Source organism: Protopterus annectens, chromosome 17.part0 (genome assembly GCF_019279795.1).
Source record: "Protopterus annectens isolate FY-2018-M chromosome 17.part0, PAN1.0, whole genome shotgun sequence".
Classification (NCBI taxonomy): domain Eukaryota; kingdom Metazoa; phylum Chordata; order Ceratodontiformes; family Protopteridae; genus Protopterus; species Protopterus annectens.
Genome location: NC_056751.1, coordinates 300,848,085 through 300,862,669, shown reverse-complemented (window position 1 = coordinate 300,862,669; position 14,585 = coordinate 300,848,085). Strand labels below are relative to the sequence as shown.

Sequence of the window (14,585 nt, the reverse complement as noted above, 5' to 3'; positions counted from 1 at the left end):
AGGAATGGGCATGGCATTACTACACCTTTTTAACATGTTGTTAGGGTGTGTGAATTCCCTTGTGTTGTCACCAAATTGGACAGCAAAATTTAATTTGCATGTACAAAGTCTGAATTTAATAAGAGAATCTGCTAAGTCATATTTAGGGGAGGGGAATAAATGTAAATCTCTTTTCAAATGGTATGGCATATTCTTTAGCAACTGCTAACGTACTGTAATTGTATACAGTGAATATATTGTGTTTAATAAGCACTGGGTGATGGCATACCTATAAACCAGGATTTAACATCTGTGTGCTCACCTGCCAGCCCTCCCCCTCTTCATCGCCACATTTCCCCCACTCCTCTGTTGTGGGAAAACCATGATGCTTTCTGTGGAATGGTGTGTTCTGCTGGCAAGCCTCATGGATCTCCTCAAGGGAGGAAATTGTAAAGGGTCAGTGATGTCAAAGGCATTGTGATTGACTTCTCATTGTGTCCTTCACCCTATTAAATGTACCAGATTCAGTTTCAATACGTGTAGCAGCTGCTGTAGCACTATACTCACCAGTGTCGTTGTTCACATTATGTTTTCTAATGTTGTTTTGTACAGTGTTTTTGATGGTAAATACCTCACCTTTTCGCACTGTGACTTATCCCTGGCTAGCTTTTTGTTTTTTTATTAATTTTCACTTTATTGACATGTGTATCTAGTAACCTAACTTTTCATCAGCTCAGTTATGTTTATAAGAACTCTGGTTTCTCTTGGGCTTGAGATATAAATGAAGTCACTTTTAGTGCTCTCCATTTCAGGTAGTCTGCAATTACCTTGTTTACCTGGCTCCTTCCTTCTGTATTACTTCATAGCTGCCTTGGCTCCCCAGCCATAACTTTCCATTGTCAGCCTAGTGATCCTCCTTCCTTACTATATTGTGCTAAAACTGGTCAAGATTTGTGAAAGTCTTTATTTCAAGTTCCAGCATCAACCATATTTTACTGAAACTCTCATTTTACTTGACATATTTTTGCTCTTTCTCTCTCTGTCTTCATAACATCAACTTCTCCTCTTCCTTTCCAGTTCCCATCACTCCTTGTAGTCCTTGAGATTCAGGCAACATTTCTAAAATCTCACCAGCTATGATTTGCAGTCACCTTCATGGTTGTCATCCTTTTTTCTTTCATATAATGTCAACCTCCAATAACTAATTTGAATATCACTATATCTGCCCTACCTGCTTCCCTGGATAGCATTGTCCTGTACACTGTTACTTGCCTTCATACACTGTGATGACAGCTAAGATCTGCTTGGCCCACCAAGTATATCATTTCCCTTAGCATCTGGATAAACTTTTCAAATTAACAACTTGTCTTAAATCTCTGTGCCATCTTTTTTTTTATTCTATTGCAAATGTAACAACAGGAAGGCTCTAATTTCACACATCCCTTTACATGAAACAAAACTGTCCACCTTGTATCCCCAGAAAGTCTTATTTTGTTCTCATATATCTGGTTTTAAGTATGGTAGCAATTCACTGGACCTTCTTGAGGAACCAAGCATGTCAGTTAAATCCACTGCCTCTTTCTCTCTTGAGCATACTAACACCTTTTAATCTGTTTATCGTACTTCTTTTGACAACTGTGCAAAGTGTTTTTCCCTCCTCTTTTGAAATTCTACTTCTTTTTATCTGCAAACTTATGAAAACAAAAGTTGCCAGACCTTGGCAGTCCTCTTGATGAAGTTTCACTAAATTGTATAAAGAGGAATGACACCTCCTTGTTTTCTGCTGGTGAGTCTTCTCCCTATGCTTGCTAACTCACTGGCCTCTTCTTCTCTGTCACACGGGTTTCCTACCATTTGATCATCTGACAGGACTAACACTAGGTCCTTTCCTGATTCTTTTATTACTACTGGTCGTGCTGAATTTGTGGACAACTTTTTTGTGTTAGAGCTTTCATGATAAATCATTCCATAATGGATGTAAGCCAGTACATTTTAGATTGTTCATCTAAGCCTACTAAATCCCTTGCCATCATTTCTATAACCTTTTCTGTATCAGACTTGTATTATCACTTGGTATCTTCACTAAAAACACATACTTTTCCTTTCAAACCATTGGCAGTGTAATGCCATGGAGCCCAATAGTATTTATGCTTTCTTCCATTTACTGTTAACTTAGGAGTCCTTTTTTCCTATCCAAAGTTACCTCATGCTATCATTCTACAACTTACAAGTCTGCCTAACTTGGATCACTAATATTATTTTGTGCTGCATCATGATAAAAGGATTATGAGTTTTCAATCTTCAACTTGATTCTACTCTTGTGAAGTGGAATAATATCTGTAAATTTTCAGTCTTCAGAAACCTTGCCCTCTTCTACATTAGTGATTTTTGTCAGTTCTAGCCTTGTTTTTTTTTAAAGAAATCTAGGGTATGACTTCAAGTCAGTTCTATCCTTGTTTTTTTAAAGAAATCTAGAGTATGACTTCAAAATATACAGAAGATGATCCTAGTGCTTTCACAGAAGAAAACATTGTGAAAAAAATTCTAAAAACCAAAGGGGGACAAGGAAACAGCGCCTTCTTTCTACACATCCTTCATATATCCCCAACGTCTCCGTCACTTAGTCTTTTATATAATTACTTTTGATTTAGCACATTCCTCTCTACTCCCCAGTATATGTATTCCACTCTCAAGGGCTATATTAATACCCCCTGGATTAATTTACTTTCATGGGTTTTTCCTTCCACACATTCTCAATACATTCTCAAGGTTTGTGTTCCACAGATTCTTAAATAATATTTCCTGTTTTATCATGGTCGGACCATGGTGGTCCAATCTATTTTCTTTTATAATATTCACTTTATCCGCCTGTATTAAATTAACACCCCCAATTAATTTACCTTTATATTATCCTACCAGTGATTCCCAAATAATTTTACTATATATAATGATTCAGAATTCAAACAGCAAAACAAAACCCAAAGAATGACTAACCATTACCAGGGCTGTGGGAAGGTCATAGCAGGCAGAGTTCTAACCCTGCATGCCAAATGTTATGGGGCTCACTGACATGAGCTATTTGTTACCTAGCAGATATATCTAATTGTTACATATTAGATATATTTAATAGTTTTAGAGTTTGGACAAAATAAGCATGCCACTCCCAAGTGCCAAACTCCCTTCCTACAGATCTGTATACTGCTTTGGATAATAAGGAACTTAAGAAAAGAATAACGTTGCAGCAGATCATTTCACAGTGGATGTAACCAGGCAACATGTCATAGAACATTCTGAGAAAGGTCTCTGAAAATTGCAGTATCTGTATTACTGTAATCAGCTTTTGAGAATGCAGTTCTGAAGATAAATCAGTATGTTATAAGGAATGCTTCCTTTCACCAGGAGGTAAATCATCCATTACATGCTGCTGTGTTATTTCATGTAAACATTATAAAAGGGGAATAAATGCATTCTTACCCCTTTTGTCTTCTTCATATTGAAGCTCTGATTCTGTTTGCTCTGCTTTTAAATCTTTTGCATCATTTTCTTTGAGGAACTCATTTACAGCCCATGTGATTAGCTCAGATACTGACAGAATTGCTGTGCCATCAATGGTGTATAGCTTAGTGACAGGCCAGGACAGTCCAAGTCTTTTTGTACACAAGCAAAGCAACTAAAAACAGGGAAAAGAAACCAGTGCTTAAAAATAAAACAAACTAAAAAGTTACCAAATAGTACAAGTATATAAGAATCAATTATTTGTACTGAAATAGACAGTCTGAAATTAAAGATGCAGGTTTGTTTTTTCTACTGGATACAGGATTTGAATAAACTGACTTCAATAAGATTTTTTAAGGAAAAAATAATCCTTCTGCTAAATAATCCAAAAATTATCTTGTTCATAAAAAATGATAATTTGGTGTTGGCATTAATTTGGAAAATAGAGCAAATAAGTGCACATTCCTAGGAAGCATTTTCACTTTACAGAACATGGATTGAAAAAGGATGAAACATTTGCCCTCTACATGCATTTATTTAAAGTGCTGCAAAATAACCAGCTATATGTAGTCTTTTAATTGCAAAATTGTTGGTCTCTAAAGCATTACTGCTTCTCTGATGTACAGGGGTCTGCAGTTTAGAATATATAAGAATAAAGGGCATTTGCACAGCTATTAATGGTTTAAAAGTGTAACAGAAATGTCTACAGTCAGTTTACGTTTCATAAGAATTACATTTTCCATTTTCAAAGTATCAGGACTAACAGTATTACGTTTCACATTTTTTTAGGTAGCCCTGTTTAGGGGAGAAGAAACAAGAGAAGGGACATGTAAGATGAAAAGAGAAATATTTTCAGATTGTAGTTTGTGTGTGGGAGCTCATGAATAGGCTACTCATGGGTATCCACCGTTTGACTATACTGAAGAAAATGTTTCTACTATGTTCATATTCCTTGATATTCCTTCTCTTTAAGCCACATCTTCCAGATGAACTGTAAAAAAACTGAAAAATATACAACTTTTTGATTTTTTCTTTTCTTATTACAACATTTTAAAAATAATATATAACAGTGTCATTCACCTCCTTAACACAGTCTGATGTGAAGGAGATGAATGAGAAGCACCCAGATCTGTTCAGAAGTGGTGGTCAAGGACATCACATACACAAATGCTGTAGATATAGCCACCTACTGGCAGTCAGATTCAGTGAAAATGTCACCCCTCTGTCCCCCCATCAGTAAATCAGGACATTAACAGTACCTGCTTCCCACCCCTTCTCTCTAGGGAAGAGCCCATCACTGCCCTCTCAAAGGCAAAACATACAGCCTCCATGGGACCCGATAACATCACAGGCTGCATCCTACATGAACTCAGGCAAGAACTTACAGCACCATTAGGCACCCTATTCAACCAAAGCTTGAGTACCGGCTTTGTCCCAGCTGAGTGTGGAGGACAGCCACTGTCATCCCTTTACATAAAGGTGGAGCATCCACCAATACAGGAAATTATAGACCCATCAGCCTAACTAGCCTGATCTGCAAGGCCATGGAATGAATTATCATGAACTTCATTAACAAGGACATTGGCAAACTCCAAACACTCAACCCCACACAGTTTGGTTTTGTCAAGGGGAGGTCATGTCTGTTAAATCTGGCTGACTTCTTTGAGACAGTCACCAAAGCCATGGATGAGGGGAAGACGGTGCACACCACCTACTTTAACCTGGCCAAAGCCTTCGACACTATTCCCCACTCAGGCATCAATCCATATGTTACCAGAAAGGTAGCAAACTGGGTCACTGATAGAACCCACCTAATCAAAATAGGGGAAGCCGCCTCAAGCAGTAGACTCGTCATGAGCGGTGTACCCCAGTGACTGGTCCTGGGGCCTCTGTTATTCAGGATATACTTCTCTGAGGTGCAGGCCAAAGCCAGTGGGCTATGGCTGACCAATTTTGCAGGTGATTGCAAGCTGGGCATGGTCATCAATTCTCCAAGTGATGTGGACGTCCTCCAAGAGGGTCTCACCCAAACAAATGACTGGTGCCAGAAACATGGTCTCAAGCTGAATGCCAAAAATTCATCATCATGCTCTTTGGGGAGAGTGACATCCCCACATGTCATCACATTAATAACAATGTCCTAAGCACGCAATCAGTCATGAGGCCTTTGAGCACCCAGGTTGATAGCAACCTGACTTTTTACCACCATGTTACTTCCACTGTACGGAAAGCTTTCTACATGGCCCACCTCATAAGTAAGGGTATCTCATCCAGGGACAAGGAGGTCATAACATCCCTGTATTCTTCCCTTATAAGGCTAATTACTGAGTACAACACCCCCATTGGCATGTACCTCGCAAAGCACATACAGCAGCTGGGGAGACCGCAGAGGTTCCTCACCAGGAGAATCCAGGGCCTCAAACAGCTACCCTACACAGATAGGATGAAAGTCCTGTCTCTCTACTCAGTTTCTTACAGGCTTATCAGAGGTGACCTCTGTCTGGCATACAAAGCAATCTTAGACCCCGCCTTGATGGGACTGCTGCATATCTGCAAGTCAAGCTCCACTCGAGTAACTTGCATGAGCAACCTCAACCTGGTCTGTGACAATAATAGAACTTGTTGGTGGGACAGATTTGTGTCCCAGAGACTCCCACATTTGTGGAATAGACTCCCTCTCCACATAAAGCAGAGTACCTCATTATCCCTTTTTAAGCACAACCTGGATAACTGGATGGGAAACTACACCCCTGGGATTTCGGGATTTCACCTGTGTCCCTGCTAGACAGGGGCTTTGGGTGCTGACTTGTCTAAACATGGGCTAAACTTTTGGCTACACTTATAAAGGCCTCAGGGCAACAGCCTAGTAACTTCCTATAATCCTATGTTTTAAAGTTATTTTTTGAGTCTTAAGCCTAAGTTTCAGTATGAGTTTGATTGGCAGAACGAGTGATTGCTCTGGAGTTGGTGTACCTGGATTGCGGAAAAAGTAAGGAAGACATGTGCACTGATATCCAAAAAAGAAGTACAGGAACTGGTTGATATTATACCTTCTGTTACTATTACCAGTAACTACAGACAAGTGATGAGGTTCTGGAAGTGGGAGATGAACATGGCAATGGAAATGAGCAAGCAAAGCAACAGAAAAAAAAAGATGGCATGCAGGCCTCTGAGTCAGTATGGGAAGCAACTTGAATCTTCTTGTGATGATTCCAGTGGGTTTCCTAAGGAAAATGTTGATACTATGTTGCTTTTAGAGCACTGAGAAACAGCTCCTTTAAATAATATTTTAAAAAGTCAAACTGGTAAATTGAAAAGAGAGTAGTGAATTTGGAAGTTAAGTCGAAAGGGCATTATGTGAATTTAAGTAACATATTGGAGGGAAAGGGATACTTTGACTCTTCTGACTTAGTAACAATGGACTATTTTTGTAAGAGACTGCTGGGTGTATATATATATATATATATATATATATATATATATATATATATATATATCTATATATATATATATATATATATATATATATATATATATATATATATATATATATATATATATATATGTGTATATATCTATATATATATATATATATATATATATATACACACACACACATATGCACATATATTGACTACATTTGCTAGTGGCTGAAGTGGCTCACAGAATTTAAAGTCAACCAAGAATGATGGGGCAATTTGTAAATTGTTATAGGAAAGATCAACTCCTGTCAAAGCTACAGCATCCAGGAAAATGGATTGTGATGGAAGGTAAACAAGTAATGGTGGAGTTAGATTTCTTACAGAGTACTCCGCAGCTAAAGTCACAGTTTTCAGCACCAATAAAGGAGTATCAGTGATGCATAACTTGTTGTACACACACACACACACACACACACACACACACACACACACACACACACACACACACACACACACACACACACACACACGTACTATGAAACACTGAAGTATAAAAACATCAAAAAAAAGAAGAAGAAAACATCGATTGATTATTGAGTTAGCATTGTATCATATCCAAGTTAGAAAAGAGTGCTGTATTTTGAAAAGGGGAGAAGTTCACCTTGTGCTAGATTCTGGAAGCATGATTACCCTTGTCTTATGTCCCCATATATGCAACCATAAGATTAGAAATGAGCACGTTGGGTGTGATAGGTATTTATAGGGATAAAAGATATGTTAGATCAAATGATAAAAACCATTCTAGGGAAAACTTTTGCATACTATATCTGTGATTCCTGACATGACTAATGATGCTATAATAGGAAAAATTTCCCCAATTTCAAATACAATTAAATGAGAGAGAAGAAAACATTTATTGACATAGTGCATCAGGTTGATACATCTAATAATAAAGAAATAAAAACAAAAGCTTGATGTACTTATGCAGTATAATAATGGAGTCGGGTCAGACCAGTGACGTTCTCTTAATTCATTCCCTCTAGTACAGCAGTTTTGAGTATGTACTTTTAACGCCAAGTGGGTGTGGCTTGAGCCTTTAAAAATGAAGTTATCACCTTACAGTTCTAACAAATACTCATTGACAGATGTCAAATATCAATACAATTGTGTTTGCCATCCTGTATGTTTCAAGATGTATGCAGCATGGTTTTGGAATTATTAATACAAATATGACCAACCAATAGTTGATGCCTTGACGCGCAGTAGGAGGTAACTGCAGAAACTCCTGGAGGCGCACTCAGCTGTAATGGGTTTAAGCAGATCTAGAACCCAAACCAGGGGAAGTGAATGATCATAGAAGGTACACTGTGTACTAGAATTTGGTTATGGTTACATGGTAAAAAAAAAAATCTTGTGTGCTACCAGAAACTTTCCCCAACAATGGATCAACAGAAACCCAATAAGGTAAGAGATGCTAGTACAGGAACTGAAGGTGGAATGATACATTTGAAGTAAAAATCAGAACAAGACATATGTCCACAAACAGACTTAAAAAGGTTTAATACTGAAGAAGAGGACAAAATTAGAGGAAGAAGTTACGGAATATTGGAAATCTCAAGAGGCTTCTATAGAAATGCATAGAAAGGGGGAAAAGTTAAGATAAACAACTATTTTGTTTGAAAAATTCTTAGTAGAGGAAGACATAAACATTCCAGTGCAATTTTTTGGTGGGATAGATCTACCTGCAAGATATGCTAGTGAAGTAATCACCTCTAAATTAGTAAACTTAAGCCATATAAATTTTAAAATGAAAAATGGGGAAAATCAAACTTTACATTCAGCAAAAGAGAACATTACTAAGGATTTACTGGAAGACAGTGAACAAGACATTCTTATTATTTCTTTCTTCTACTTTTAGTTTAAAAAATTATATCGTATATAAAATAAGTAAAGGAAGAGAAAAAAATGATACATCAGTTGTTAGTGCCAAAACCTTAGAGAACAATAGTAATGAAGTTAGTCCACACTTGTATGTTATGATGTCTCTGGGATGGATAAAACTAAGACAACAATGTTAGACAGGTTTTATTGGCTAGTTATAATGAAAGAAATAGAAAATGTCCATGTTTCTTGAACAGAATCTCAGACAAGTGCACTTCATCTTGGATTTAAGAGTCTTTTGATTCAAATGTTTATTAGGAAAGTGACATCTGAATGCATTGCTTTGGACATTGTGGGGTCACTGGCGAATCTAACATTGGGTATCAGTATACAATAGTAATAATGGACTATACCACAAAATTTCCAGAAGCTGTGTCATTATGTAAGACTAATGCTAAGGCTATTTTCAGAGAGCTTGTACTGTTATTCCCTAGAGTGTGCATCCTTGAAGTGATACATACTGGAAAAGGCTTGTCCTATATGTTAAGTGTATTGCATGACTGTGCAACGTTCTTCAAGGTCAACCAGTAAAAATATCAGTATATTATCCCCAGATTGATCATTTAGAACAGAGGTCCATTAAAACACTGAAACTCAAATTAAGAAATTCACAGATTCAGGCAGTAAAAACAATTCTTTCAAATGCCAAAGTTTCAGCCATTTCTCAGACAACACCTGTAATATGAAAAGAAAGGCAAAATGTGCAAGAAAACATGAAATGACAGGGTGTGTGGAACCAGGAAGCGATAATTCAGAAATGTTATCTGACCATAGCAATGCAAAGGCTGATGTGCAATACTAGTAAGAATGAGCTGCTACTGACATATTTCAAGATTTGGTCTCCAGTTGCAAAAATGATAAAAATTCTCATTTACTGTAATTTCTCATTCCTCTTCAAACCCTATGATATTTATAACTGCACTAAATAACCTGATACCTTCCTGTATTTGAGCATGCTTATTAGCATTCACATCACCAATGCAATGCACTTTTGCTCAAATAAGGATAATACATTGTCTTATAAAAGCAAATTGGCTCTATTATGTAGTCCCCCTCTGCCAACCTATTGTATTAAAATAAAGCTGTTTAGAATGCGGTTAGGTTTTGCTTCTTACATTTACCAGTTGCAGATACTGCTCCTGTATTACCTCTTCATAACATCTCACATTGCTTTAACCTTAAAAAGGTAGAAAGCTACAATAAATACAAAGTCCAGAAAGTGATATATGCAATGTTATGTTAGACAACTCAGCAGTAACGTGACACACATATATGATAATATTACAGCATTATGTTAATGCTGATCTCTTATAACATGGAAGCATAACATGTATGAATACAAAGGAACAGCACAGCATGGGTTTTAGTGATGGATTAAAGTGCCTGAGTTTGACTGTCTTTGGCAGGGTGAAGCCTAAGAATATTTAAATAATCAATGGTTTGCTCAATTTAACACTTTGGTGCAAGGAGCACAGTTGAGCAGTATAAATCCTATAAAGAAGGCAAAGTAACAGCCTAATGTACATCAGACAAGATGACCTCTCCTTCCTTGTTATGGTTATATTAGTTTTACTGCCTTTTTCTGTCTTGTCATCTACTGTGTAGTTGATATTATGACTGATGTCATCATTATGCTTGAATTCAGTGCATTTCTGATACTTATTCACTAGTCTTTTGACTATTGCCTTAGTTATTAAACATTTGCATATGTATTGCTTGTTGCTTTGTTAACTAATTAATTTGAGCTGGTGTCTTGATACTGGTTACATTATTGCTTCTGCATAGCTCAATGTGACTTTTTCTTCCCACAGTCCTACTAGTTGATAGCAGTTATTAATATTCAACTACTTCTTTAATTACTAAGTTGTACTACTGATACCACTTTTTTTCTGGCCTATATCAGTTCAGCGAACGGCATTTTCAGTTCACTTATATTGAACATGCCATTCGTCAGACTGTTCATATTCAGATCGTGGAACAGCGAGGATCTGGAAATTTGTCCTTTCCCCATTGTAGTGCAATCTTGGAGCTGGTATATATATATATATATATATATATATATATATATATATATATATATATATAAATTAGTGGGGAGTATGTGGCAGTGCAGCCCCACACAAGAGCGGATTTCGATGAATGGCATTTCCAATGAAATTCCATTTGCTGAACTGTCACTTCATGCAAGTGATATAGACCCCTTTTTTATAGCTCCAAAAACTAGAGTCACATCATTATATCTTTAGTGTTGTTGTCTGTCTCTCCTTTACTATCCTAATTTTACTCAGCCTCTTCACTGTCTTTACTGATCTTCATTGTACTTACTCACTAGCCTAAATCTTCCAACAGAACAGCAGTCACCCTATCCATAGTTCAATGTTGCACTTAAACCAAACTAAGTAACTGACCTGTATTGCCACCACTGTCACTGGACCTTTCATACAGTAACTCACTCTACCTACCCAGCTGCCTGTTATGAAGACACAAACTGTTATATCTGTTTCCTTTACCAGATTCTTATCCCTAGGCATTCTGCCACAGTGTAGCAACTTCCTCATATTTACTAATAAACTATTAGTAGTAGTATTACTATTAGTAACACCAAATCCATTTTGAGAGATGTATTTAGATGTCTAAACTGGAGGTTTATCTCTTAGTTCATGATAATAAACATAAACCCACATATGTTGAGGTAGGGAAAACAACTTATCCAAGTCCTGAAAGACACATACTATTGTCCCTCAGGCACACATAGGATAATAGGAAGCTACTAGGCTAACAGCCCTATAACTTCATACTCACATAATCTCCATGCCAACCAACAGTAGCACAGCTAAGTCAAGATAGGGCAGATGGGGCAAATGCCCAAAGTGTAACGTATTAGGGGGTGCAATCGGATGATCCCAATTGAATTTTTGTGCATACTGGCTTTTAAAAGCCAGTATTACAGTTGCAGTCAAACCTGACCATTGTAGCACTACCTGTGTGGTCTGAACTGTAGTAACTGTTTGCTACATTTGCAGCAAGCAGTTTGACACAGTCTTAAAGAAAGAAAGAAAGAATTATTTTTTTCTTTCTTTTTTTAATTAATACCTAAATGCTGTACATTTGGAGTGAGGTATGAACTTGGTTACAATCTACTTAAAGCACTCCTTGTATTCTAGGGATGACTGCCAATTATTCATTCAGGACAGCTAGTAGTGGTGAGGGCATAACCTAATTTGAGATCTCCTTCTAACATGCCCATATCACTCTGAACAAGAAAGGGCTTAGTTGCTAATTCTAGGTCCCCTTCCATGTTACTGGAAGAGTATATTGAAAACCTAAAAACGATTCCCCCAGCTAGATGTCAAACTGGATATGTTTCAGTTGGACATTTTTATGCCCCAGATATCAACTGATCCACTTTCACATCCAACAGTTAATATTCCCAGACCTTCACCAATATCATCAGCTGCAGAACATTGGGCTAAATGATTACTCTCTTTACTAGAGGTAAACCTCCTAGATCATGTCTTACCAAACTCCCTTGCTCTCTGCTTAGCCACACAGGTATTCCCGTCCCTACTCAAATTAGAACATTTAGCCATAATCGTCTCTCTCTGTATGAGTGTCTGTGATGGCAGTAGTCCATCCATATTCAGGGACTTCATCAAATCCAACTTATTACATTTTATAAACCATTTTGAAAAACATAAATGTTTGAAGGACCCCTAAATCTCTATATTCTGGCACTCCAGCCATATTCAAGGCATTTTTTGAACTATTAAACCATTGTATATTGACAAACTGTTACATTCTATCATAAGCAAATAAACATCCATTCTAGTGGAATGAAAGACTCAACAAATTATAGAATGAGATACACAAGCTCCTAGTCTTAAAAAAAATCTTTCCCACCTAGCTCATGAAACAAAACTTAACCAAATTAGTAAGGAACTCAGAAATACTATGAGAAGCACCAGGATCACCTATGAGCACAGGATAGCCCCCAAAAGTAAGGACAACTATAAGGCATTTATGTTGTTGTGTCATTTGGCTTTTCCCGGTTAGGGGTCGCCACAGCGCAACTCCGGTCTGCTAATGATTGGCAGTTGATTTTTACGTGCTGAGTTGCCGGCCCTAACGCACAACCTTCAACGGAGGTACGCCCATTCATGCATGTCTCCACAGAAGATGCTCTAGCTGAGAATTGAATGGGACAATGTCTTGCTGTGATGCGACAATGCTACCACAGGACCACCACCGCGGATACTATAAGGCATTTATAAAATCCATAATAATACCCTGTCATGTTCTACACTCATTGCAAATGGTAGTGCACAAACAACCCAAAATCCATAGCTAACTAACATTGAATAATAAATTCAGCTTTACTTTATTTATGCCTACATAGACGTAGTCAAACCATATCAGCTCAGGCCAAACCCCATCAAAAAAGTGATCAGGTTTTAATAACCAGCTCAAAAAACAAACAAACACACAAACAAAGTTCTCCTCCATGGTGCCAACTGACATACGTCTGCTGACTGTTAAGCTTTAAACAGCTAGCCAAACCTCTTTTAAACATCTTCAGTAAAAGTCTATTTATGGGATGTGTTCCTGAAGAATGGAAAATCCTCATAGTTGAATACCTGCATAAGGGTGGCTTCCCACTTACCAAGGTAACTACAGCCACAGTCAGTCTTATTAGCTTCATATGTAAAGCCATGGAAAATATTACTGCACTGGTTGATTTGTAACTCATTGGATTGCTAACTGGCTATGAAACAGAAAACACTCAATTAAAATAAATGGCACTCTCAATGCTCTGTCCTGGGCCATCTTCTCATTGGATTTTATTTATTTGAAGTAAAAGCATATGCTAGTACATCTAGCTAAATAAATCTGCAGATGAATGCAAACTAGGAATAATCATAAACTCACTCTTAGATTCACTAATATTGAAACAAGACCTTTTATCATAGTAATAACTAGTGGTCTATTTAGACTCTCACTCTAAATGCAAAGAAATACTGGATGTTCCCATTGGTAAAACTAGTGCTTCTGCAAAGAATCACACAAATGGGATTTACTTTAAGATTACTTTAGTGATCTCAGATTAGGAATTTACACCAAAAACAAAATGTCCGTAACTCATTCCCCTCAGTGGAACTCCAGAAGCTGGCACTATAACTTCCAATGAGAGAAGCCTAAGCTTTTTCAAAGAATTAAATTATATCCTCACATTTCAAACAAATGTTCATAACTGTTGAATCATAGAGGTTACTAAAGAAGTATATATGTCAAACTCTTCAGCATAAATTATTTTTATAGTGGTAACAGTCTTTAGGTTCTAGGTCTTAAACTGGATTTTATAAGTCATTGTAAACACATTAACTATTAAGTTTATAATATTTTGTAAACAACTTACAATATCTCAACTACTCAAGTTATATAAAAAATGTTCAAAAGATTTTCTTTATCCAGCTGATAACTTTCAAAACTCTGCTGCTTGGTTGAGGAGATATTCAGAAAAATATGACATTTATGCCAATATAAATTAATATATGAAAAACAATATGTCTTTACTTGCACTAGACAGATGTCAGCTATCAATGCAGTTGTGTTTGCCATTGTGTAAATTTAAGATGAAATCTTTTAATACCATGTATATAGCATTGTTTTGGAATTATTGGTGCAAATATGAACAAGGAATGTTTGATGCCTAGAGGTGTCAGCAGGAGATAACTGCAGATGCACCTGGAG

The 14,585-nt window shown here is 37.0% G+C and overlaps 1 protein-coding gene across 1 annotated transcript in view; it reads right to left on the bottom strand.

The window, feature by feature from the left end:
- Positions 1 to 14,585, bottom strand: part of LOC122791430 (doublecortin domain-containing protein 1-like) — a 526,863-nt gene that overhangs the window by 248,502 nt on the left and 263,776 nt on the right. Inside the window, exon 12 of the mRNA XM_044059172.1 lies at positions 3,454 to 3,649. Coding sequence (XP_043915107.1) covers positions 3,454 to 3,649 — 196 coding nt within the window. The remainder of the gene's footprint in view (positions 1 to 3,453; positions 3,650 to 14,585) is intronic.